Source organism: Alligator mississippiensis, chromosome 16, assembly GCF_030867095.1.
Source record: "Alligator mississippiensis isolate rAllMis1 chromosome 16, rAllMis1, whole genome shotgun sequence".
Taxonomy (NCBI): Eukaryota; Metazoa; Chordata; order Crocodylia; family Alligatoridae; genus Alligator; species Alligator mississippiensis.
In genome coordinates this window covers 24,741,504-24,768,489 of record NC_081839.1, presented here as the reverse complement: position 1 = coordinate 24,768,489, position 26,986 = coordinate 24,741,504, and the positions used below count along the sequence as shown (strand labels likewise).

The 26,986-nt window shown below is 43.0% G+C and overlaps 1 protein-coding gene across 5 annotated transcripts in view; it reads left to right on the top strand.

Moving 5' to 3' along the window:
• ARHGAP32 (Rho GTPase activating protein 32) overlaps window positions 1-26,986 on the top strand; it is a 470,146-nt gene that overhangs the window by 180,189 nt on the left and 262,971 nt on the right. For all 5 annotated transcript variants that reach the window (XM_059719723.1, XM_059719722.1, XM_059719720.1 and 2 more), the window contains one exon: window positions 19,166-19,274. In XM_059719723.1, coding sequence (XP_059575706.1) covers window positions 19,166-19,274 — 109 coding nt within the window. The remainder of the gene's footprint in view (window positions 1-19,165; window positions 19,275-26,986) is intronic.

Below are 26,986 nucleotides of genomic sequence, written 5' to 3'. Positions count from 1 at the left end.
CCCCACTAGCATCAACAGTGTTTCAAGCCATGGTGACCCTACAGCTCAGCACTGCTCAGTATGCGTGTGTACACCAGGTACCCTGCCGCCACAAAGGAGCCATGTGCTAATTAGCCCCCCCACTTATGACCGTCCTGGGAAAATGGTAAAAAAAAAAAAAAAGTACGGCTCAGCTGTAGGAATAGAGGAAGTCGAAATGTATTCAGTGTAGTGGCTCACCAAGAGTCAGCACTGAGGGAGACCTGAGGACAAGGGGCACTACTGTATATATTATTTAGATGGGTTGCACTAACTTTATTCTTGTGGTAGGTTCCCATCACTATGCTTGCCCAATAGGGGCTATGTGTTTTATAGTCATGTTCAGCATTGGCTGTCTTTAATCAACTTCATAGTTGGTTTCTATGACTGAGCACGTGCTGTTTTTGGCAGCAGTTGTATAATAGATGATGTGTTTAGTGAGGTTTCATTGTATGCTAATGTAAGATGAGGGAGTTTTTCCCCCATGCTGATTGTGGGGTGAAAACTTCTTCTTATATTTAATTTAACATGGATTTAGGTCCAAGCTTGCAATAAAGATGAACTTCCCGATATTTGGGGCAGTTTGGATTCAGGTTCTTCTCACCATTTAAAAAAAAAAAAAAATTAGTAGCCCGTAAAGGACCTTCTGACATTAGAGCACCTCTTGTGCTGCATGCTGTACAACACAAAGTAAGTGACAGTTCCTGCCTCGATGACCTTACAGCCCAAGTAAACAAGACAAATAATAAGAGAGGAAAGGAGCACTATCTTCATTTTATAGAACAAAGCTACAGAGAGACTAATATCCAGATCTAGGGACATAGGCATGATGCCGTATAGTATTGTTAAGTCCCCCTTTGGTTCAGATCCTCAGTTTGAATTATTTTAAGGTGAAGAGGGCCTATGGCCCATGTTTCCCTTCTGAGGAAGAGCCCTAATGAGTAGTATCACATCTCTTCCCCAGATCATATTTTCTAAATGAAAATGGCCATGGGTTTTGTGCTGAACTCTGTGCTATTGGTGCATTTCTAACTGGTCTCAGCATACCTATTGAACTGGGCTCCTCAATAGATTTGGGGGCTGGGTTACTTATTTCATGAATCCAAAACAAGCTTATGCATAAGATCCGCGCTGAGATGTTTCACTCAGCCAAGGTTGGCGTGAAGGGGTATATAAGTGGTCAGGTGGGATTTTAGTGGATTGCTATCTGGGATTTAGATTCTTAAATTCCCTATAATTTGCACTTTTGGGGAATGCTTTTGTGGATCTGGCTCTAAGTGACTTGTCCAAGATTAGTCAAGTCTGTGGCAGAGGCAAGAATTAAAACTGAGGTGGATCAGCTGATGGCGCAAGTAATTGTAGCTCTGCACCAAGCAAGCAACCATCTCAATTCTCACGAGTTTCAGCGTAGTGCAGTAACCTCTAGGTTGACTTTCCAGGTTCCCGTTCTTGCTGGTTAGAGGCCATGTTCAGTTCTGCAGTTTTAATTTGAGTCTGTCCTTAATCCCTCTTCTAAGAATTTGACCGGATTATGTTGGGCCCATGATTTCCAAGGGACTACCAAGGGGAGTACAGTTAGCATTTCCAAGATCGGGGCTTTGTTGATGATGTGCTCTGGGTAGTCTAAGGAGGCACCAGTTAGATTACAAAATTAATTGGAAAGAAATTTTGGTCATTGTTATCCCTTGAAACAATAGATTTTTATAGCTGAACTACAGATAGCTAGTTTTCTCTTTGGCATTTATACACCTCTCTTACCCCTCATCATTTACAATGAAAACACGTTAAGGAATCTTCCCTTTTTCTCTGTCTGGTTTGCATACAGTAGTATAACATCTGCATTATTTGGGGTCAGCTGATTGAGCTAGATATTACAGTGCTCTACTTCATAATGGAAAAAAAATGCTGGAGTTTATTTTTGATTCCATAATTTAATTTCAGCGCCAGTTCTGGTATTTTCATAGCCCTGAACTAGATGATAAGATGTGAATTATTTATTTTCTGGAGGCTTTTTCTGACTACTTGTTACACTAATATTTAAATTGGCAGATATGTTCTTTAAATAGATTAAAAAAAAAATCACAAGCTGACCTAAACTCATTGATTTTAATCTCTCAGTGTGTTTTTAACTTTTTATATCAGTGCAGTTACTTCTGACTTCCTGTAACAAAGCAGACAAGAGTCATATTCTCAATTTATATTATTAATCTGTTGTTCTTTTGAAAGAAAATGAATAGAAGAATCTGCTAAAGCAATGTCTCTTATGTGCTGCTACATAAGAGGTTTGTGCTCCAATGTGTGTATATATGCAAAAGCAGAGATTCTTTGATTTTTATTTTACTTTTATAAAACTATTTACTAACTTGTAGCATGACTCGGAGCTAGTAAAAACTGTAGGGAACTATTCAAAGCTCTTAATTTTTTTGAAAACCTGTTTAAAAGAATTCCAGTTTTGCAAAAACTGATTGCAAATCATTAAGCAAAGCCTTTAAACATATGCTCAAATCCATCCCAGTGCTACAAAATATTTAAGCACAAACTTAAGCCCTTTTTTAAGTAGAGAAGTACTGCTGAAACGGTTGCTAAAAGAGCAGCAGCGAGAGGGAGAAAGCAGTAAACAGAGTTACTGGAATTAGAAGAGATGAAGAGCTAATACACAATGGACAGCTCTCCGAGTTGCAAATGTGTTTTTTTAGGTTTCAGGTAGCACTGGAGAAGAACTTGAATGTCTTGCCTTAGATTAAGAGCCTTGTGGTCGGGAGCTCTGACTTGATACACAATTTAAAAAAACAAAGAAGTGGCATGTTTCTGGGTTTCTTTTTTGCTTGAATTTTTTTTTATATTTTATTTAACAGGGGGAGCACCTGTTCACCAGAGTGCCCCAAGGGATGGCAAGGTTAAATGGTCACAAACTCCTCCAAGACCGTTTCAGGCTGGACATAAGGAAAAGCTTCTTTACTGTCCGAGCCCCCAAGGCCTGGGATAGACTGCCTCCAGAGGTGGTGCAAGCACCTACCCTGGACACTTTTAAGAAACGTTTGGATGCCTATCTTGCTGGGATCCTTTGACCCTAGCTGACTTCCTAGCTCCAGGTAGGAAGCTGGACTCAATGATCTTCTGAGATCCGTTCCAGCCCTAATGTCTATGAAATCTATGAAATGCATTTCATAGGTGTATTTTCAGAATTGGCCCTTGACACCTTGCAACTTGATCCCGGGTATCTGGGGCTTTTAGAGCTGTTGTAGTTGACTCAACTGTGGGAGTCACCTTGACAGCCAGTTCAAGTGCATTTCCAACCAGAAACATTCAAAGTGCCATCCGGCATTGGAATGTGCTTTTTACCTTTTTCCCCCCAAATAAGGGCCACAATGGACTTTGTGGTTAAAACTGCATGTTGGCAGGGGGAGAGCATAAATAAACCTGGCAAATGCTTAAAAGATATTGTTCCTGTAGATCCTTGGAGAGATTCCCTCCCCTAAATACAGTCCACTGAGCCACAGATGTGGCCAAAGATTACTGAACTCTCAGTGGTCTAGTCTGTCTTGTGCAACTCTGATGGCAGCGTTAGAAGCTGCTGTTTAAATATTCATGCAACTGAATACATAGTTTAGGCAAATTTGATAGATATTATCAAGTCTCAGAGTTCAGCTGAACTTTGGATACATGGAACATTTAACTAGGTTGACTGCATTACAGCCTGCATTAAAAGCTTGTCTAGAGATAAAAGAGAAGAGCAGTCAAGGTTGCAGAGGGCATGGAAACAATATGTTGATTAAAAGCTGCTGTGCAGCTTACCTACTCCTGTGCAGACCATAATAGGATGTATTAAAAATGGTAGGACTGACCTCATCACCTTGACAGTTTTTAGAATTATTCAGTGTGCCATTGCTGCTTTTTAACACGTTCTATTTAAAGTTTTGCATCTTTCTTTTTAACAGTAGCATGCATCTGACGTTTGAAAATCCTAAATGAAAGGCTAATGTGGAAAAATAGGACAAGCTCTTCCTTTTAAAGGAAGGAGAATTTGTTCAGGAGAGTCTATTTGCAGGGAATCTCATTCCTGTAACAGTTGGTGATGCAGAGAGAGTGAGAGAGTGATTATTTTGATAATGCCAAGCATCTAAAAAAAGTGCTGAAAACCTCATTCTTTAAGCTGCCACCTATACACACAGTCCTAAAATAGTTGGAGCAGCAGTCATGCTATTCCTTCAGCCATGGTGGGAGATTCCAAACTCAGTACTTTCCTGGGTATTTGCACTGTTTGCTACTCTGAGTTTTTCATCTGCAGGCATAGATCAGAAGTCTTCAGCACTGGGAAGTATTCCTGTGCTGTCCCTATGGCATTGATTTTTAGAGTATTCACTGGGGAAAAAGTCAGGAAGCTTTTCAAAACCAAATTCATGCTTGCCTGCATATCCTCGCACTAATGATAGAGATAGTGCTTGTGTTCATAAGCATACAAAAGTGGAAAGAATCGATATCTTTATTTGATGTGGAAGAAGTAATGCACTGTGAGTAGCTTGTAGCACTGTATTTTTATTCTTGATTACTGAAGTTTGGACCAGAATGGTAATTTTTTTACCGTTTGCATTTATTACGGATTGTCCTGTAGTTGAGAGTTAACTGCATTGCATGTCTCTTGTTGTTCTGTTCTATCTATGCTGGACAAAGCACCCGAACACTTGTGTGTTGGCAGGGGGATGGATTAGATGACCTGGGAGGTCTTTTCCATCTCCAGGTTTTATGATTCCTTGTGACAGGATATAATGTAATCAGCAAGGTGTTGACAGTGCTGGTCTAAAACACTTGAAGGGAATTATGCTCCCAGCTGAAGCCTTGCTGAGCCTTCCGTTCCCATTTCATGTTTCACGTTTTCAGGAGCTCTCATGCCTTCTCTGCTTTTCAAAATGTTGCCTTGTTTCATAGTTTCTTTGTTCCAGCCTTCATTTTATGGGGCAGAGAACTCAGGCATATTCACTTGAAGAAAAGTAGGTTTTGCACAAATTGCTGCCTGTCCCCTCTCCACTCTTTCCCCCCTGTTAAAGGTCTTGAGTCATTGATGCTTTCCATTTTAATCCAGTTTCCTGTTGCATTGGGATTTGCAGCAGATGAACTCGCATGTCATACCACAGCTATACTTGTCTAATTTTCCCTTTTCCAGTTTTCCTCATGGGCATAGGGAAAAAGCATTTACAAGAAGAGTCATCTTTCCTCTGTATCTGGTTCATCTTGCATTAACATATCTCTAGTATTTATAGCATCACACCTCCACAGTAGGGGTGTCTTGGCAAGCGTGGCTACCTTACCATCTTCATCGGGGGGTCCTCTGCACCTAGGTCAAACAGAGCTCTTAAATTAGTGACCAGATTTTTAAGCATCTAAGGGAAAACTAACACATTATTCTTACTACTATCACCTGGATGTTTCAAGGTCAGGAAAGATTTCAGCACCTAGGTTGGCATCTGGTGTTTCTGGTGGGGGGGTAGAGAGAGGTTTCCACTCGCAATTACTTTGCAGCCTTCTTTCCCGTACAGCCACCAGCCCCTTCCGTGGTCCCTGCCTTAAGGGACCTCAGATCCTAACTACTTCTGCAGTAGGTTCAAGTGGCATGTCCGCTATTTAAATCATGCATGCTATGTACTCTGGCATCATAGATCACATTCTGAATGTGGCTCAGCACTCAGTTAGATCTAAAATGGCCTATTTGGCCTCCTCGATCAAGCTGTCCCTCTAGCTTTGATTGCTGCAAACTTGTAGGCCTGTGGTTCATCTGTATTGCAGTCCTGAAGCCTGAAATAAACCCAAACCCCAGGCACTGCAAAACCCTGTGCTAGTTCCAGCCCTGGGACATGATGCAACTCGACCTATGCAGTTCGCTCCTAAGTGAAGCATGTGAACACCTCCACGTTGGATCCCTGCTCTGCTACGGTGCTTTAATCTTGATTTGCAGCATCTGCTGCGTTTTTGTCTTGGGTCTCTCTTTAACAGCGTTGGTCAACTGCCTCAAATGACATAGTGCGTTTAAGGACAAGTAAGAAGAACCAGTTTCCAAGAAGTGATGCAAAGCCAGATCCTTTTAATGCACTGGGTTTCTAAGCACCCTCGTGAAGACTGTGCCATCTTGGCCTACCATGCTCTCTGAGCAGTGCAACTTCCAACTCCTTTCGACACTCAAAACCTTCTGATCAGCATTACTTTGTCTCCTCAAAGGTCTTATTTAAGAAGGGTTCTTTGCATGGGAATAATCTCTCTAGAAACATTGCTATCAATGGAGTTCTAAATCCTCTTGGATCATAAACTGCTGAGGCCAGGGGCCATGCTTTGTCATTGGCTGAGTGTCCCCATGCACAGTAGTACCATATAAAGAATAAATACAATAATGAATCAGTTATCGCTGACCCTTGCCTCTTTGATTGAGGTCAGAGAGAAAAGCCACCAGAAGGGGAAAATGGCATGGAAGACTGAAATCTCTAATGCCTCCCTGGGGAAGCATAACCCAAAGTTCAGGCATAGCATTTAATTAAAAAAAATATATACAGACACCCAAAAATGAGCATCTGTCAAACAGACAATTAACTGTCTGATGTGAGGAGTCTGGCGTCCCAGTACATAATACTTCATGCTAACGCACAACCTCCAAACCATCAAGCAGCTACGAGCTAATATGTCAACACCCTAGCTCCCAAAGGAGCGTGATTAATTCAAATGTCATCAGCAATGCAGACGATATTGTAGTTCATGACCACCACACATCTCAAACTGCCAGGGCTCAGATGTGAAACGTGATGTGTGACAAAGACCTGAAAGGAGGGATACACAAACCTTTTTAAAGTGCTGTTGGATTCCTGCCTGTGCTTCAGATGACTCCTTAAATCAGCCCAATTTCATGATTCTTTGTTTCAAATGGAACTAATTTTCATCGCTAAAACTGATGAGACATCTTATTTGTGTGGAGCGCAGATAGCATACAAGGATTCCTAGAAATAAGCAGGATTTGAGAGAGAGAGAGTGATCTAGTACGCCGTGAAAGCAATATTCCCTGTAGAAAACAGAGGGTCCTGCAAATACTAAGGGTAACATCTTACTCTTATTTTTAGAGCACAGGGTATCTAAAGTGTTTCCTGTCTGTTTAGGGGGCCAGATCCTCAAATGCTTGACACCGATGCATTGAAGCTAATGGTGCAAGAGCAGCTTATACCCACTGAGGCTCTGGCCTTATATTGAGGCTTGTGACACAAGTTCTTTTGGGAGCTGTAAACAAGCGCTCGAGTCAGCAGCCCACGGTGATGGATACTCATTCTTAGAAAAAGAATAAGGCCAAGTCTGCAATGGGAAGTTGAATGGCATTAGCATGCCAGTGTACTTATAGTAATATAGCTACTGCTGCACGTGGTGCGGAGTCAGGTGTACAGGTATACAAGTGCTCTATAACCAGCAAAACTAACTCCCTTTTTGGTAAGAAAAGGGTCAGGATAAGCTATTCTGGAGTAGTTGGTATAACGGAATCTATTTAGGGATTATTCTGGCATAACAATAGCTATATTTAAAAAGCAAACCTCACAGCTCTAATTGCACTAGTTATACCAGTACAAAAATCCACAGATGGACCAGGCCTTAGACTACTGAAATGTCAGGGCTTTCCCCAGTCATTTCTATTCATGTTTTGATCTCAGACACATCTATTTACAGAGCCCGAAGTAATTGCGTGTAATTATGAAAAGCAGAGTGCTGAAACAGAGAAATTAGTCAGAGAAAGATTCAGTTGCAATATCATTTTGCAGAGTTGTTGTAAGCACTGGTGTAGTCTGACCCTCAGAAATGTAGTACTGTACACGAACTTTGCCAGGAGAATATTGCAGCTGTTAAAATGGAGTGCTTAATTCCTCACGGGCAGAAATGGCAATGCAGTAATTGATGGGACCAGCAAATTAGATTTGGAGGATCCCAAAAAGGGCATCAAGATATTTTCCCAATACAAATGTGTTAACATGACATGAACTATATTTGGCTATAACTTGCAATTGCTCTAGCGGTGAGCTTTTTAGGATGCTTGGAAATGGGTGTGAATGCAAGCTGTGCTTTTTGTGAAATGTCCAGGTCATATTTGTTACAGTACATTTGATTCTCAATTTACAGTGAAGGGCTCGTTCATCTGAAGAGAGATTGCTTAATTGCCTCCCATATAGTGAGAACTTTTTATTAATATATAGTGGTGACTGACTGCATTTGAGGGGCATTCAGAGATACTAAGCAGACCAAGAGATGACATTTTAAATGAATAGATTTGATTTGATATATATGAAGTTCTGTATTACATTTTGATTCATGACAGATGCCTCTGAAGGGGCCAGTGGAGGGCCTTATTAGCCTTAGGGAAGATGGTTTGTTTTGCAATTACTATCTATGAACCGGCTGTTTATAAGCTAGATCAAGGGGTTTTTTTGGGCAACGGTCAATCCTTCTGGATCATGGTGTATGCATGAAAGGTCACCCAGACCTTTGACACACGTGCCTAGGCAGGAGTTTTTAGAGGAGTGGAGGCTGCCCATTCCCCTTTAGGCCACTGAGACAGACTGCAAAGACCAGACATTTGGTGCTCCCATGGCTGTCGTTGTATAAGCATCTGGGAATCAGACCTGGTCTCCAGCGTGGCAGATGAGGAGGCTGCCACTGAACCACAGGGAACTCCTGGCTAGCTAGGTCAGTGGTTCTCAACCTTGTTACGCTCAAGGCACCCCTCCAAAAATGCTAACTCTTAACTTTCACTCATTTTTTGACTGTGGGAAAATAATAAGAGTCATTCTTCTGTTGCAGAGAGCTCAGAAAGATCACGTGTGAATGCTTTTGATGCTGTGGATTTGTGTGCATGTTGAGGGGGGGTGCACTTTAATTAGAGCAGCTCTGAAAGTCAGAGCTCCTGGGAAACTTGAAGAGAAGGAAGATTGCTGATTCGCAGGCTTATTTCAGGATGTAACCTATCCTATATAGGTTCTTATACCACCATCACCGTAGTATTTGTTTTCTGGGGAGAGGATGAGAGGTATGTGCTGTGGGGTGCCCTATTTTGGTGCCACAGTGGGTGGTGGTGGTAGTGATACAGGTTGCAGCATTTGTTAGAGAAGACGAGGCCCATAATATCTCCTTGCATTTGGAGCAGAAGTGGGTGTAGCTGGTGAGGAATCCTGAGTTTCTAGCATTTTACAGTCTCGGACTAGTCCCTAGTTCTGTTTTTTCACTGAGCACGTGTCCTCGTTTTAGAGAGCAAAGTATAGCTGTGACACAATGTTGCTCCCATTAGTATTAAAACTACTGTATTTGCTTGAACACAAGGCAAGGTTCCCCTCCGTATCAATCAGCATGGGGGGAATAAAGGCCCCATCTTATATTTGCGCATGAGGAAACCTCACTAAATGCATTGTCTGTCATCAGACTGCTGCCAGAAGCAGCATGTGCTCCATAATGGAAACCAATTATAAATTTGATTAAAGTCAGCAAACAGTAAGCATGACTATAAAACACACATGGCCCATATTGGACAAATATACTGATGGGAACCTATTTTTTTTTTTAAAACAAATTTTATTAAAAACACACTTACTACACTTCTAAAGCTATACATATTGAGCATCCTTATTTTACCAAGACTTCATATCACAGAAACAACTACATATCAAAACTGTACAGTGACATATATTAAACCCTTAAACAACATACATTGACTTTCCATAGAAAAAAATCCCCTTTCTTCATACAGAGCCCCGTCAAAAACTGTTACCTCATTAACCACCTGAAACGCTCAGTCCCTCCCACAAGTCCTCTCTGTTGGTTTAGTGAAACAAGTGTGTCCAGTCCTTTCCCCCCCACTTTTCTGCTTCTTCCTCTCTGACCTCTTCTTTGTCCTGATCAACGTAGTATTTCAGTTCATGCAGCCCCAGTTTTGGCACTCTTTCAGTAAACGCCATCCGCTTAAGCATCCAGAAGTTTCTTATTTTCCATAAACTAGTTTTAACACATGCTAATAAAGTCCTTAATAATGTTTCCTCTGGTCCCTTTGGTCAGAGTCCATATAGTGCCATCTCCTGCACTAATGACAGGTTTCTTTTGGTGACGCTCAGAAAGCGGCAGACCCTTTCCCACACCCACTTTACATTCCCAAAATACATGCCCTGCTGTTTCTTCTTCCCCACAGCTCTCCATTGGGCACTGTGAGCCCGTCGAGCCTCATCTGTGATGCAGCTCTCTCACCAGTAAGATGTTTCTTACAACCATCCACACTGGGTCAGCATCAACCCTTTTAGTTGTATACCCACCATGGCTCCCCACACCTTCCTCGCTCATCCTTCTGTGAAGTTTCCCAGCAGCGCCATCCAGTCTTTCTTCCTTACTGCTTTCATCAGTTTCTTCTGATCCTTTTGATCATTCAGGACCTTCAGCCTCTTGTAATTGCCTTTCAGTTGCAAAGAAATTGGTTGATCTTCCAGCCCTGAATTTGCACCGAGATTCAGGGTAGACACAACTCGCCAGCTGCTGTAGGTGCACCAAGATGAACTTTGTGTAAGCTTTTCCTGCTATGCTTAGTAGTGAGATGCCTCTGTAGTTGTTGCACTCGCCTTTATCCTCTATATAAAGAGTGACGATGTTTGCATTGCTCATATCTTGTGGTATCTCACCCTCTTTCCAGCTGATGAAGATATGGTAGTTGAGAATTTCTGCTAGGATGCCATCTTTTCCGGGAGCCTTGCTGCTTGATAATGAATCAATGGCCTTGCTTAGTTCTCCTGTAGTGGGCTCCACATCTAACTCTGACATGACCTGTAGAGTTGGTATTTGGTCCAGTGATGTTTCTTTCTTGTGAGTAGTGTTGAAGCCAACGGGACATCTGCTTGCTTTTATCTGGAATGGCTTCACCACTGCATGACTTGAGGGGCAACCTTGTTGACAGTAGGGCCTAGAGCTTTCTTCAGACCATCATATATGTCTTCTAGATTTCCTGTGTCTGAAGATGTTTGTATTTCATCACAAAGCTTAATCCAGTACTGATTTGCATAGCGTCTGGCTGCTCTCTGCACCTAGTTTTTTTGCCTGTCGAAGTCTCGTTGTGGTGCCCTCTGTTGGCTTCCCGTTGTGTTCCAGATAGGCTGTTTTCTTGATGTTGATGAGAGGTAGTAGTTCTTTTGCATTGTCTTTGAACCAGTCCTTATTCTTGGATGGTCATCCATTTCTTCCATCAAGGCCCCCTTCTCAGATGCTTATCTGCCCAAACCTGTTGGCACTTCCGGAGGTTGCCGGGTTAATTTAACTGCTGCCTAGCACTCGGCATTGACCAGCACAGGTTGGACCACTTATGGTCAGAACAGTGTCAGGTTTTCAGTCCTGACCCGACAATGGCCTTGTTGCAGCCATACATTTAACTTCCACAGTCTCTTCCCTCTTACGGGGCTCTTAGCAAGATCCATTTCCACCTGTAGCATCCAGTCATCACTAAAAGCCACATGTACGGTTTCTTTCTGCCTTATCCCTATTTCTTTTGATACAAATACAAAGTCAATTCTTGGTTGTTTCTTTCCACTGGGTCTGTTCTAGTGAAAGCTTTCTCTCCTGTCCACACATCTCTTAGCAACTCTTGCTTTATTATATTTGTTAACAGTGTGGCTGAGCTGTGTAAAGCTCCATTTCCGCCTTCTCCTGTTCTTTGATTATACAATTGAAATCTCCTGCTATTATACACAGTCTCCCTCTGACCATGTAAACGGCTAGCTTTCTAAGCAGTGCATTCCTTTCCTCTCTCTCCAGTGCTGCATATATACATTCAAAATTTCTAATTGTGTTCCCCTGCCTGATAGTATCATTTGTTGCTATCTGCCACTAATGACTTCTGTCTGCTTTGCGCTCAGCTCTGGGTCCTTGAATAATATTGCCACTCCAGCCACTTTGTTCTCATTTGTCCCTGACCTCCAAGACTGTCTCCATCTTCACCTCCTTTTCAAAACATTTATAACCCCTGTCCCTGGTATATCACAGTATTAGAGGTAGATTATATCTGCTCTCACTTGGTTCAGCACTGGTTCAATCTGTTCCCATCATTGCTTTGTTAAGATACTCCTGATGTTAAGTAAAACTGTTGTCAATGCCATTTATGCTTTTTTTAAAAATGAAAGCGCCTGTCCCTCTAAGGTTTGTCCATGCTTGCTTTGAGTTGAATGTGTCTGTCCCTTGAAGGTTCGTCTGTGCCACTGTTCGGGGCGTTCGACTCCTCCCCGTCCCTCACTCACATTTCAGTACCGTTGCAAGCTTCAGGATTGCTTTCACATTTAGGAAGGCTTTTATATTCCCACCTTCCTGCTACTTCCCACCTCTGGTCTACACTCTGAGCGGGATCCCAGAGATGATAGCAGCAGAAACTGGTCTTTGTCTTTGGTACTTCCTTTGACTCATGTCCCTCATTATTAGGAGTCATCTTCTTGGTCTTCAGCCCTTGTGCGTTCTTTCTTTTCCCGTCCTGTCTCTCCGGTTCTTTTTCTTGCTCCATTTCCATTTCAGTTGTCTATAGTGTGCCTTCTCTTTTCCCCAGCTCTACCTCTGTGTCTGAACTGTTTGCTGTTCCTGCCTTCCCTTCCATTTCACCTCCTATCTTCTCCTTCTCTACCTCAATCACTGAAATTTTGCCCCCCTCTTCTCTGCTCCACACTTCTGCAGGGTTTCTTCCACCATTTCTACCTCAGTGTCCAATCCCTCCTCTCCTCTGCTCTCCTTCTCCAGGTTTTGCTGTTCCTCTGGGGATCTGACTATACTTGCAAAGGCTTTGGGGCATCTCATCTACATATAAAGTTTTGGAGGATTCGTGGTTCCGGTCATGAGCGGAGGTTGTGGTCGCTGTGGCTTGAAACACTGTTGTCTGCTGGGGCCCAGCTCAATGAATTGTATATACATTATGAGCATTGTAGTTTTGGACTAATATCATGCATACTTATGGCTGGGTGGTGTAGGGGAGAGTAAGTGAATTCCTCCAGATGGTGACAGGGTCAAGACCCTAACCAGAGAGGCAGCGCTGTTCGACCACCTGACCAAGCAGCAAGCGACCCTGACAGCCCATTTCAACCAGCTGATCTCCTCCTTCAGGAACATCCTATGGACAACCAGGAACCTGGCCATGAGCCTTCCAGTCTGGGACTGTGTCAGGATCGGGGTGAGTGAGCTACAGCTGCACTAGAAGGATGTGGGTGATGGAGAGAAGGTGGTGGAAGACGCATGGAAAAGAAAAGAACGGCACAGACTGTTCAAGAGTGAGACCATCAGAGAGGAGGATGAGGAGGAAGATAATAACGAAGATATCAGGGACTCGGGAGCAGCAGAGCCGTGAAAGGATTGGGGAAAGAAACAAAGAAGTTATAAGGGGGGTGGAGGGTGGGAACGGAAGGGGCATGGAGCCAGTTTGTGTGGTTGTAATGGGAAGAGGAGATGGAGACGGGCATGCAGGTGCGCAGTTGCGGTTACTACTGATGGTTAATTATACTTTTGTGTTATGGACTGTCAAGTGAACAATGTCAGTCATGAGACAGGTTGGTAAAACTATAGGGTGCGTGTGTGTGTATGCATACATAGAAATACATATTTTTGCAAAAAAAAAAAAAAAAAAAGGTTTATTTTTTATAACTAGGTACAGAAGTCCTTCTTAAAAGTGTGTATACAGAACACCTGTGCTGAAACTTGCAGCCGTTTCAAAAGAGGTACACCACATCAATTCTGGATGAGCTAAGTTTATGGGTACCTGTAATATTTTTTCTGTATGCAAGTTATTAGAGGTATATTTATTTCAAAGTCAGTGTTTAAAATGTGTCCCTCACTTCCATGTGCTTGGGCAGAGCTGGGTCTGACAGTAAGGAGTGGAGGAGGAGAGGTTGCAGGGGGAAGTACTTGGGATGGGGGCAGAGGGCAAGGGGACTATTTGTCCCCCCCCAAATTATTTTCCCTGTTATAGCAGCGGGAAGGGGACTAATTCAAGGCAAACCTCTGATAATTAAATTCTGTACCTGGAGAGATATAAAAATTTTAATAATTATCTGTATATAGAATCTAATGATGGGGGGGATCATATTTATATTCGAGTAAATATGGCACCAAAGGCTTTCACTGGGATCTACTATATAGCTTGTATAGCGTATGCTGCATGTGTCTGTTTTATAATCACAGTCGTCTGTAAATCCACTTCCCATTTTATGGTCTCTGTATGCATTTAGTGTAAATTAAATTAACACATGTTAAACTTAATCTTTTTGTCAGGACTGTATTTTTGGTTACTTAGCTCAAGAAGCCAGAGACCTGGGCCTCCTGCCAGCTCTCAAGTGACATGAGATGCATAGCATTGCTTCAGCAGGAATGTGGTTTCCTACATCAGTAGTTCTCAAACTTTGTAGATTCAAAGTCATTTTTTAATCTGGCAGCTCTCCGGTTGAGAACCACTGTTGGGCTGCCTCATCTTTAAATGAGTGGTTCTTAGTTGGGGTGAAGTTGATGTGATGGCAGCCAGGTAGACTGCCTTTGGACCTTGTGCACAACCAGATCAGGAAGCGGCTGCAGCAGGAGCAGGCAGGATCCTGCACCCGTTCTTACTGCAGAGCTGCCTGGTCTGGTCCCCCCATGAGCAATTCCTGGAAACAGAGGCATGCAGTGCAAGGCCACCTCTTTTGCACACCTACTGTTTCTGGGTGATACCATGCAAAGCCAAACCAGGAAGTCTGTGGCATGATGGGTACTCTTGCCTGCTTAGACACCCCTGAAAGGGTCTTGCAGCACCCTGCATGACACCCCTGATGTCAACTGTTAGGGGGTTTTATACCTAATTCAGTTCCTGTGCATTTCTGTACCTGTGCATTTTTATACCTAATTCAGTTCCTTCAAGAGATTTATTAAATCTTGTGAATTTTCAAGATCAGAATGTCATTTACTGGTTGCCCGTAAACTCTTGAGCAGAAGAAAGCTGACATTGTTATTATGTTGCAGGTAGAATTTCAGAAATGTAAAAAACGTACCCGTCAGAAGGAAATAAATTTTTTTTGGCTGCAGAATATTGTTAAGAAACCAGGGGTAAGTGTCTGATAAAGAATCGAAGAGGACTCTTTATGAAGGCTGAGGAGCAGCGCAGTAAACCTGTTTGTAATCTGAATCGATCCTAAATTCATACATAATGGCTTTATTGCTTTGAGCGCTTTAATCTAAGCGAAACATGTATTTGATATGTTGCTGCTGGGTAGAAAGTTCATTCTGGAGCTTGCTTCTTCCCTTTCTTGGTGCATAGCAATGATACTCTAATGCTGTTGTGGAGAGACCATTTTAAGTATTCCCTGAGCAATTGCAGCATTGCCAAACCCCAGCATTCAAAAATTATGAGCCAAGCGCCCCAACATCGTGGGATCAGCTTAGGAAAAAGCAAGATGAAATTTAATAACATATAATTTTGAGTTCTTTTAGTTCCTTTCTTGATTTTTTTTTTTTTTTTTTTTTTTTTGAGCTTGGGGCCATGGCTTTTTAAGCCTTTTCTCCACAACCATAAAGCTAGAAATGTACTTTTGCTTTCGGCGGAAGGCCGAGGTTCTCACAGAGCAGCACAGCATTCCAGGAGCTTGGGCTATTCAAAAAACACCAGGTCTTGAGATTTATGATTAAAATTGCATGAGATGGGAACACTGTAATGGCACACCCAATTTTCAAGTTTAAAATGATGTGTTTGTTTTTTTTAAACTGTATTTGCGGTATAGAAGTACAGTCACCCATCTCATATGGCATATTACTCTTGCCTTCTGAATCAGACTGTACAAATGAGGAAGGCCACGATGCTGACCTTCAAGCTGTAGACTAGGTGCGGGCTTACACTTTGTGAGTGTTTGTCTTGCACACTTATGGGTGGTCTGGTTTTAATTTTTGTTGTTTGTGTCATGCAGTTGGGATAAAAACGCTTTACAAAGATAGTGTAGGGCAATGTGACTTAGATGTTAAGGGCTAAGAGACGGATACATTTTCTGAAGCACTGGCTAATTAAAGAAAATATGATTGTGAGGCTTAGATAAAAATGATGTCAAATCTGACTGGAAAACAGTCATCCTATTACTAGGAACATTATTTGTATGCTTATGTCTTGTGTAAGCCCACACCTAGTCTACAGCTTGAAGGTCAGCATCGTGGCCTTCCTCATTTGTACAGTCTGATTTGTACAAGGAAGGAGAATGACATTCTGTGTCCCAACTGCAAACTGCATGTACAAGTTTAGGATCTTGCTCATTCAGTGGATCTGATTTAAGGCCAGTGTTTGTCTCTTTGGATTCTTCCCTGACGTTAAGGTCATGAAACAATTTGTGGGTCTTCTTGAGTGTGGTAGTTAGGCAGCTCCTGAGATGGTTTGCCCTCCAGAATACCTTTTTCTGTTGCCTTGCTTATAAAGCAAGGGATTTTTTTTTTTCTCCATATAAAATTGGGGCTGGTGGTATGAGGAGGAGAGAAGATAAGATCCCGCAGATAATTGTGGCAATTATTCTCCAAAGATTAGTTGCACAGTTCAACTATTGACTTATTGCTTATCAGTGCTGCATCTCTAGTGTGGTAGAGGAATTGGCCAACTCTGAAGGAGAAAGCCAAACTGTGATGTCAATTATTGATGCCAGGTGTGGGGTTGAGGGGTAAATGACTGATTGTTATTCTATGTTTCCTAGGCTAATGGAGCCAATGCTAGCTTCTTAGTTTGATGCTCCTCTATAAGTAAACTGCACACATTTCTTGTGTTCAAGAAGCCAGTTGGTCTCCAGTCTATCTAATTTTACTGTTTTGTAAAATAAATATTTTGTTTTACACATATTTGAACCTCATAGATGAGTTACTCTGTCACATATTTGTTTTTCATATCCCTTGGGCTCCGTTATCTGGCAATTTTCAACTGTGCAAGAAGTTTTCAGTTCAAATGGTGATGATTTACACCCTCTTTGCGTGGTGCAGAATTGAAGGACAGGGGTGGATGTCCTACGCACTGAAGTAAAACTACGGTGCAGTAGGCTTATTTTTAAATGAAACAAGAAATAGATTGCACATTATCAAGGTTATAGCTACTATACAATCACTTCAGTTTTTGCACATCAGCCTATTGATTTAATATATTTTACTTCCTAATGATGCCCTCTAAAAAGTTGTAATTATTTGCAATATTTGTTCAGTTGATCTGCACTGCAAGCTTATTGCTGAATAAACTGAAATATTTCATAAACTGTGGGGATTCTTATAAGACCTTTATAGCTCAGGTTTTTATGATCAAATACTAATAAGTAGTGTTGGTTGTCAATACAGATAAAAAACGGTTAGAAAATAGCATTTCTTGGTTAACATTTGTTCTGTGGCATCTAAACTTGTGTTTTAAAGAAATGCAGAGTGCTCAGCAGTGTTATTTAAAAGGCTTTCAATATTTATTTCTTTAGTCAAACCATGTGATTAATCAGCACAGCTAACATTTGGTTTAGCCAGGCTTCCTTCGGGTTCATGTGTATGCAGTGCTGATTAATCAAATGATTTGTCTAAATAAATAAATATGTCAGCCTATTAATAAAAACCTGCTTTGAATTGTGCATGTTAATGAAATCAGGTGGATTGTTCTAGATACTCAGCAGGATTTGGCACTTTAAATCTGTGCCTCAATCTCTTTGCCAAGGCATGTTTTTATGGCCTGTGGAAGTGATATTTCATAGCTTTCCAGTGATAACAATAGCGATGCCTTTAGGGTGAATTGTAAATAATGCCTTTTGTAAATAATGTTTAAAAAAAGTTTGAGACCCAAATACCTGAATCTTTGTGCAGTCTTAAAAATACACAGGGCAAGGTGCAGCAAAAGCTGTGTTAACCGGCACTTTATTAGCTGGAAAACTCTATTAAGCGGCATCCGAGGGATGTGGCAAAAACGAAATTGGAAGTACCACTTCCAGGTTTCGCCACTGTGAGCAGAGTTTTTCTTTGCCTCTTCTTCAGCCCACAGCCCAGGGCAAAGCAGCCTGTGTAGGACCCCCTCCCTGTCCCCCGGTACACTGATGCTGGGCAGTGCAGCAGGCGGTGCACATTTGATTAACCAGAATATTCGTTTAACCGGCATCCCCCATTCCCGGGGAATGCCGGATAACAGAGCTTTTACTGTACTTGAAAAATATCCTTATCTGAGGATATTTTTGCCCTGATAGCACTAGGTGCTGAACTCATGCCAAATCATAGTGAAGTCAGTGGGAGTGAAGAGCACTGACACCACACAGAGCACGGGGAAGAAAAGAGCCATTGGCTCTGACAGTGGGCCAGGGGTGTCTAGTCCTAGCAAGTTACATGGGCCACTTTCTTAACACTTCACCCCTACCTCCCATGCCTTTCTCTTCCTTTCTTTTTTCCTTGGGCATTTAAGGTAAAAATGGGACAGCTAATAGGGATTGAACATTAGCTTCATACAGACGTTCAGTTTCTCTTAGGAGAAACAACAGGTGTACAGATGTTTAGGCTTTTTTCCCTGAGAGTAAAAATGTTAGCTTCAGGAAAAAAATAACTTGGGGACAATCAGGGTTAAATTTCTTCCAAGAGAGTTTCTCCTGGGAGAGTGAATATCTGGACATGCTGTGGCTTCTCTTGGAAGAGAATAATAGTCCTCCAGCATCAGCCCTTCCCTCCCTCCCACCCAGGAGACAGTGTGCTGCTGGCTGGATTTTACTGCCCCAGTAGGGAGCAGAATACACCCCCTTTGCAATCCCTACACTGTGCTGCAGGGAAACCCAGACTGGCCATGGAGAGTCTGAGTCAGCCAACGGGGACAGCTATTAAGTTTTCATATAAGCACGTTCACTTTTTTTTACCACTTTCAAAGGCTCCATGATTACCGTGGAGGCTTAAAGTGAAATAAATCAGTAATTAAAATCAGGTAGGGAATGCGAATTGTTTTATTAAGATTTATGTTCTTGAGTTTCTGTTAAGTTTTGGGAAGAAGGAGACCCAAGAGAAGATGCCAAAATTACCAAGTATCTAAAAGCATTTGTATTTTGATATGCAAACATGTCTTAGAATAAAACCCCAAGGGTAGATATCCCTAAAATTTACTTGAAATGGCAATCCAGTGACAAACGTGTCTCTTTCTCCTTCCTAGAATGATGAAGTCCTCTGTACACGCAGAAGAAGATGACTTTGTGCCAGAGCTTCAGAGGAGCATTCATCCCCGTGAGAGACCAGATTGGGAAGAGACCCTCAGTGCAATGGTAAAACTTGGCTTCATTTTATATGTGCTTTCTTTTCTGCCTCGCTCACCTTTACAATGATCCACCCCTTTGTTCTTTTATTTTCTAGTCAGACTGTGGGTTATGTTCCTAGATTTGAAATCATACAGGAGGCTTGAGATTGAAAGATGCTTTCTTTCTTCTGGAAACCTATAAGCGAGAGAGAGAGCACATGCACAGTGCTCTGGTCCTATTAATATGTGCCCCAAAGCAGGCCTAGTAATCAGTTAAGTGCTGCATGATGTCAGAACGATTCTCATCTGCATTAACCTATTTTTCAGCAAATATCCTGAGCAGGAGGAGAACTGGTAAAAACACGCTCTTGGGAGCAAACTGCATTTGTACAAAGAAGATTAGCAAGATGTTTTAGTTATGTCTATAGGAAGAAAACATCCACTCTCCAAGTTGAACCTCAGAATGAACAGATCCGTAGAAAAGGCACCACCAAGGACCTGTTCCCAGGCTGAATAAAGTCAATAGAAAGTGGGCACTGGGTCAGGTCCTTTGGCAATTGTGGCCTATTTTTCTTTAAGTGAGCTGAACACCTGCAGCTCCACACAGTGCCAAGGGGAGCTGGGGCTGCTGTGCTTTTAACACTGGGTCATTATTCTGTGAGAAAATTGAGAGCTTTCTTACTAGGTGGTCTTGTTAAATGATCTCGTCTTCCAGCAGTGTTGCCTTCTCTGCTTGTAGTGTAGGGCTGGTTGACAGATATACTACTACTTCACTTTACGTTTTCTATATGAACTTGTGATGTTTCATAGGGTTGGAAGGGACCTCAAGGGCCTCTTTTCCAACCCCCTGCACAGATGGAGACTTGCTATTTCTAAACCGTCCTGGATAGATGCCTGCACAGTCTATTCTCGAAAACCTCCTGTGTAGGAGATTTCTCAGGTTCCCGAAGCAGTTTGTTCCACAGTCCTGCTGTTCTTATAGTTAGGATTTTTTGTCTTAAGATTTGATCAAAGTCTGCTTCCTCTTGACTTGTGATCACCAGTAAATAGTTTTTGGTTTAATTGTTTTCACTTTGGATTTACAGAGCTTAGGTTGCATTTCTCAGAGCAACCCCACCCTTCCTCCCCAACCATTGTAAATAGTATACTAACCCCACAGTTGTTTCCTTCCTTTTGGTTGGGTGATTCTTACTCAACCCTGACACTGGACTTGCTTTTCTGGAGGAGGCCGAACTGGTAGCTTGGAGATGGCAAGATAAATTCTTTCTCATCCTCTTTCTTTTCCTTCCTTTCACATGCCCTTCACTCTTAAAACACTAATAGCATTACATGCTAATAGTCTGGGAAGGGGTGTTTTAATTAGAGGGCACCACTCTAATTAAAATGCCCACAGTGGCTCATGTATTCAGCTTCCTGTATTTCAAAATGGCAGTGGGAGCACTTTAACTAAAGCTCACTCGACAAGCTTTAATTAAAGTGCCCCGGTGACGTATTGAAGTGCAGGGATGCTGAATACATGAGGCGCTGCAGCAGATTTGATTAATCGGGTCTGCTCCAACGTGTTTTAATCAGAACGTGTTGGAGCATGTGTATAGGTGCCACTGGTAGTTCTGATGTCTGGTGCTAGAAGCTCTATTAGCAGTAATGTCCAGTTAGCCTGCTGAGGCAGCATGCTGTGCTATCTAGGGAATGGGAAGAAGGATTACACACATAAGGTGCTGCCTTATACTCCAAAATATAAGGTATGTTTAGAAGTGTTTTAACCCTTTCTATGCTATTGTGTGTATGGTGTCATTGGTGCTTCCAGTGTTTCAGGGACAGGATGTTATCATTCCAATATAATAAAAGGCTTAGTACTTCTGTCGGTCTGTCTGTACCACTGGGGGCCCATCGGGGGTGGGTGTGGGTGTGCAGCCAGGGGAACAGTGGGTGGGTGGGTGGGTGGGTGTGGGTTGTGCAGCCATGGGCAGAGTGGGTGGAGGTAGGTTTCATAGTTTCCTAGTGCTTAGGGTCGGAAGGGACCTAAATAGATCATCAGGTCTGACTCCCTGCCCCGGGAAGGAGTGAGTGCAGGGTCATAACACCCCAACCACATATAGGTCCAGCCTCCTCTTGAAGACCCCCAAAGTAGGAGACAGTACCACTTCCCTTGGGAGTCCACTCCAGAGCCTGGCAACCCTAACTGGAAAGTAATGTCTTCTGATGTCCAGCCTGAACCTTCTCTCTAACAATTTGTAGCCGTTATTCCTAGTAACCCATGGTAGTGCCCAGGGGAACAGAGTCTCCCCCAATTAGCGCTGGTCCCCCCTGGTGAGTTTGAGATCCCCTCTCAGCCTTCTTTTGTGGAGGCTGAATAGATTCAGGGCCTTTAGCCTCTCTTCGTAGGGCCTGACCCGCTGCCCCTTAACCATGCGAGTGGCCCTCCTCTGGACCTTCTCAGTGCTAGCCACATCCCACTTGAAGTGCTACGCCCAGAACTGGACGCAGTACTTCAACTGTGGCCTGACTAACGCTGCATAGCAGGGAAGGATCACCTCCCTGAACCTGTTTGTGATGCATCTGTAGATGCATGACAAGGTGTGGTTAACCTTACTGACCTTTTCCTTGCATTGGCGGCTCATGTTCATCCTGGAGTCAACAGTGACTCCAAGATCCCTTTCTGCCACTGTGTTAACAAGAAGGGTGTTCCCCAGCCTATAGGTGTTTTCTGATTCCTTCTCCCTAGATGCAGTACTGTGTACTTGTCGGCATTGAATTCCATCGTATTCTCATCCGTGCACCTCTGTAACCTGTCTAGATCTAGCTGGATTCTGTCCCTCCCCTCCAGTGTGCCCACCTCGCCCCACATCTTGGTGTCGTCAGCGAATTTGGACAGCGTACTTTCCACGCCCACATCCAGATCACTGATAAAGATGTTGAACAGTACAGGCCCCAGGACCAAGCCCTGGGGGACTCCACATCCCTCCGGGGGTGGGTGGGTGGGTGGGTGTGTGTGTGTGTGTGTGTGTGTGTGTGCAGTTGGAGCAGAGTGCATGGGGGTGTGTGCATTCATTGGATGAGTCTCACATGCACTCCCTACCATACACATGCACCCACACGCCTCTTGCACTGTCATACATACAGACCCCCACGTGCACACTCCCCCACACAGCCCAGGCACCTTCCCCCACACACAATCCCCCACAAACCCCATACCCTCCCACACCCCACATATCCACACATACCCACATGCTCCCTCACCCCACATACCCACAGCCCCCCACCAGCCTATACCCACCCCCACAATATACAAGTGTAAAACTTCGTTTTAAGCTATTGTGCAATCACTTCTATGTACATTGCACAAACACATGTCAATTGGGACAACAATATTTTTTTAAATCAGATTAATGAATGCTGTAGATGTTTCCTTTTTAGAATATAGTTTGGTATTTTGCTGATTCCAAGATGGCACAACCCCTTGCTGAAAGGAGTACTTCCAGGGGCAAGGGGAAAGACTTCTGGTGGCAGAGGTCAGGGGTTAGGGAGCGGGATGTCTGGTCCCAAGATGGAGACCAGGGGATGGGGCTACCCATGCGGCCTTTGACAGCTTGCCAAAACTTGGTAAGTGGCCCTCCACCCAAAATAATTGCCCACCCCTGGTGTACATGGCCATCCCCAAAGGGTGAGTGGTGGGGGGCATGTAGGATCTCCCTGAAATGCTCCATCATTCATGACAGGCAATTGGCTAGTGTTTCTATAATACCCTTCCATTGTATTCCTAATGTAGCGTACCTTAATACGCTTACAAGGAGGGATGCATATTTCCGTTGATAATTGTGCACTGGCAGTTTTGGTTTCTTTTGTGGTGGGCCTGCACTAGATATGCACTACATGTTTCAGGCCAACAACAAAGAAAGTGAGTATAGATCCAGCGTACCAATCTTCAAATCTAGGGCTTGGCAGAATTTTTGTGGTTTTCTTGCTCTTTTTGTTGCAGGTTAAGATCATTAAAATCCCAGCAGGTGAGCTGAGTAGCAATGAGATTTCTCCATCCATAAGTTATAACCCTGTCATATGCAACTGTTTTCTATGGCAGCACCTTGCCAAATGACCTTTAAAGCAAGGATGTAGGACAGTCTAGATTGGTACTGTGCCCTAGAATGAGGAAGCGTGCTTTTCAACATCACTTATTTTCATAAAGCCAACAAGCCATGTTGAAGCATGGCTGACGTGAAATAGTGTTTCTCATAAAGCTGCACAAAAATCAGACAGACTGCAAACCTGAGCTAGATATTTTGGCTTCAAAATCAGATCTTCTAGAACAGGTGGAACGAGAATGTATATACACCCATAACGATTATTAAAGCACGAAAGGTGATTTTGATATGGAGTGGTGTTTAAATGAGAGCATGTTTGGTAGAGGTGTGCAGAGTGGGCTGTATTCGATTTGGATTCGTCCCGATTTGCTGATTCAGATCACTGTCTCAATTTGATTAGGCCGAATCTGAAGATTTGATGCTGATTCAGAGAACCAGTGATTTGGACATAGATACAGCTTTAAAAGTTTTTTCTACACACCTCGAGGTACCAGGCATAGCTTGTGAATGCTGCGATGGTGGGGTGGAAGGAGTGTCCCACAGGAGCGTTTGGGGGTCCCCCACATGCTCAGCGGCACAGGGGGGCCCCCTGCAGCCCCCTCGGCTTGGTGATCAGCCGTGGGGGTACCCAGGGTGCCCTCCCAGACCCAGAAGGCACTAGTCGCCAAGTGGGGGTGGGTGGGAAGGGGTAGGTCCCCCCCGTGCTCTCCCCAGTGGACTGGAAGTGCTTCTGGTCCACTTCCAGGCCCACTACCGAGCATGTTGGGGACACCCCCGCACTCCCGTGGGACGCTCCATCTGCCCCACCATCTCATAGTTCATGAGCCACCTGGTACCTTTAGGTATGTAGAAAAAGCATTTAAAGCGGTGTCTGAATCATCGAATCTTTCCTAATCTCTCCGAATTGATTTAGAGAGATTAAAGGGTCTCCTGATTCGGTTTGGAGATTTGGCCGCTGCATTGGGCTTAATCTCTGCTGAATTGAATCAGCGACCAAAGCTTCGCGCAGCCCTAAGGTATGGTGCTGTTTTTTTTTTCCCAGACTCCTCTGAAGGTGTGCAGCTAATGAACTCCTCACAGTTAGATGATACGCCCATTTTACAGATAGGAAACAGGCTGCACCTGCGTAATCAGAAGGGCCATGCAGATTTATGTGATAGGATCATAATATTTTGTTCTCAAATGTATTTTAAAGCAAAAAAAGTTATTTTAGGTTCCCTAGGGTCTTGCCTATTTACTTGTGTTGCTCTATCTCTTAGGCCCCATATTTCCAGCCACCCTGCATTATTTCTGTCCTTTTCCAGTCATTCTTGCCCAAACAGCAGCTGCACGGGCACATCATAAACATTGTCCGCATGAGAACAGTGTCTGTTGTAATCCGTCTTGTTCAGTATGCTCGTATCCTCAGAGGGTGGTGCTAGCCCAGTGCTTCCTGGCATCCTAGACCTGGTAGTTGGTGTAAATCACTGGTTGTACCATGTATTTGTAACCTGTAGGCGTTTCTCAGGAATGCAGACCTGTAATTGAAAACTTCCACCTGTGGGAAGTGAGGTGAGTCCTGCTAACCTTCTTTGTTTGGTTGGGGTTTTTTTCCCCCTTATTACTGATTAACAGTAGATGGAAGCTGTTCTTGTTCCAGCTTGATACCTTTGAATTCTCATCTTGGTTACTGCCCAGCCTCCGTTTTACTTGCAGATATTCCCTAATATTATGTCTCTAGTAATCAACATTTATATAAAATACAAAGAAATTACATCTGCGGGTGCTGACATTGGGGTGGTTGTTCTTTGGCTGGCATTGGGTATGGCACAGTCTTGAAGCCTATTGCAGAGTATTGAAGCTGCTATCTTCACCAGTTCACTAAAGCAAATACCTTCCCTCCACCTCTCCCCCAGGTTAATTTAAAATGAATGTGGTGCTGATAGAAATCCAAGCAGTCCGTGACTACGCACATATTTTCCAGGAAGCACGTTGAATTGTCCTCAGTGACATATTTTCACAAAATCGCCCCTTCTGAATCTCTGGATCCATTCAGGCTTGTAACAGTAATGGAAAAGGTGTCAGTCACAGTCATGGTAGCTTTGATCGTTATCAAGTTTTAAGTATATTTAACCTGCCGTACAGATAAACCCATCTCAAAAGCTAGCTTGATTCCTTTCTAGCATAAATTTACTTATTGGTCGGACGGTTAATTATGAAAATATTTCATACAAATTCAGGTCCTCTTAGACATTTTGTTTGTGAGCAAATTCCAATTTTCTCCCAATACCAGTGGTTGAAAATATTGGCCAGATTGGTTGACATTTCAGAGTCGTGGCTAGTCCTGGATTGTTTGCTTCGATGTATTATTTGTTTTTATTTATACCATGCGTGTTGTCATCTCATCGACATAACACTGGGTGACTACACTTTTAAAAATAAGGCTAAGTTACTTTGCACTGGGAATGTGAAGACAAATATGCATTTGTGATAAATCCTGAAAGATTTTCAAATTTTGTGAAAGGCTACCGATAAATACCCAATGGGTACCTCATTTATTAATGACTCATAAGTGAGGTTACCCTCTGAATCGAACCGAACCCAACTTGGCATTTTTATTGACAAAATATTTGCAAATGTATTGTTTTGTTGCTTGCCCATCTCAAAGTTTCCAGCACAAATTTTTAATTGAGCAGTGTTGTCCAGAAGCAATTTCAGTAGCGAGCCAAAGCAGTTGTGGTCTGTGGACCTATGAGACCAAATGAGCATTACAACCCTTGGCTAACTTCCTTTTTTTAATTCTGTTAACCACTGGAAGGGTGTCAGCTGTCTTCTGAAATTTCTGATAGATTTAATAGTAGATACAATTCCCAGAGCCTTCCTGTCTTAATCTAGTCTTGCTGGTAAGGCAACTTTGCACAGGTCTACTTACCCCTTTAGTTGTACTTAATTTGGTGAAGGGGTGGCATGGACAGAATAACCTGATCGGTGAGACTATTCCAGTCTTAAATCTGAAATTTTTTAAACACTTATGCAATACCAGCACACAACTCCAGGCTGTCTATAAAGGTATCCTTACGTAGGCCTTCCAAACCAAGTGAGGACTTGCCTGGCCAGGTATTGTCATAGCACCAGGGGCCACAATCACAGCTGGTGGGTGTTGTTTGCTTCTCTGGCTTGCCAAATGTTCAGCTGCTGCTTTGGCTATTTATAGGTTCTTACAACTTCTTTTCCCATATGATTGACAAGCTCCCACAGGTTGTGTCACAGACTCCCACCAATCACCCCTTCATAGCAACTATCCCCGTTGCTTTGTTGCCCACAATCTGTCTCTCAACTTTCTTATTGCTGGGAATGTCATTCTTATGGCCAAGTAGGTCATTTATGTAGGTCAGCTAAACAGGTCACCCCCTGCAAACTGCTATGTGCTTGCCCCATATTCATCTAATGGTGTTGGTTATGTCAAGGCTTACATAGGCAATAATTTTTTATTTGATAGATGAGTCATGTTTATCATCATGTAAAAGGGTAATAGAAAATGTTTTGTGTCTAGGTTGATAAATTTTCATCACTCTTTTATAAGGCTGCATTAATGTCTAGCATCCAGATGATAACATCTTTTTGGGAAGCCATGTTCTGCAGCAGCAGTTTATTTCCCCATACGACACATTGTGCTTTACGT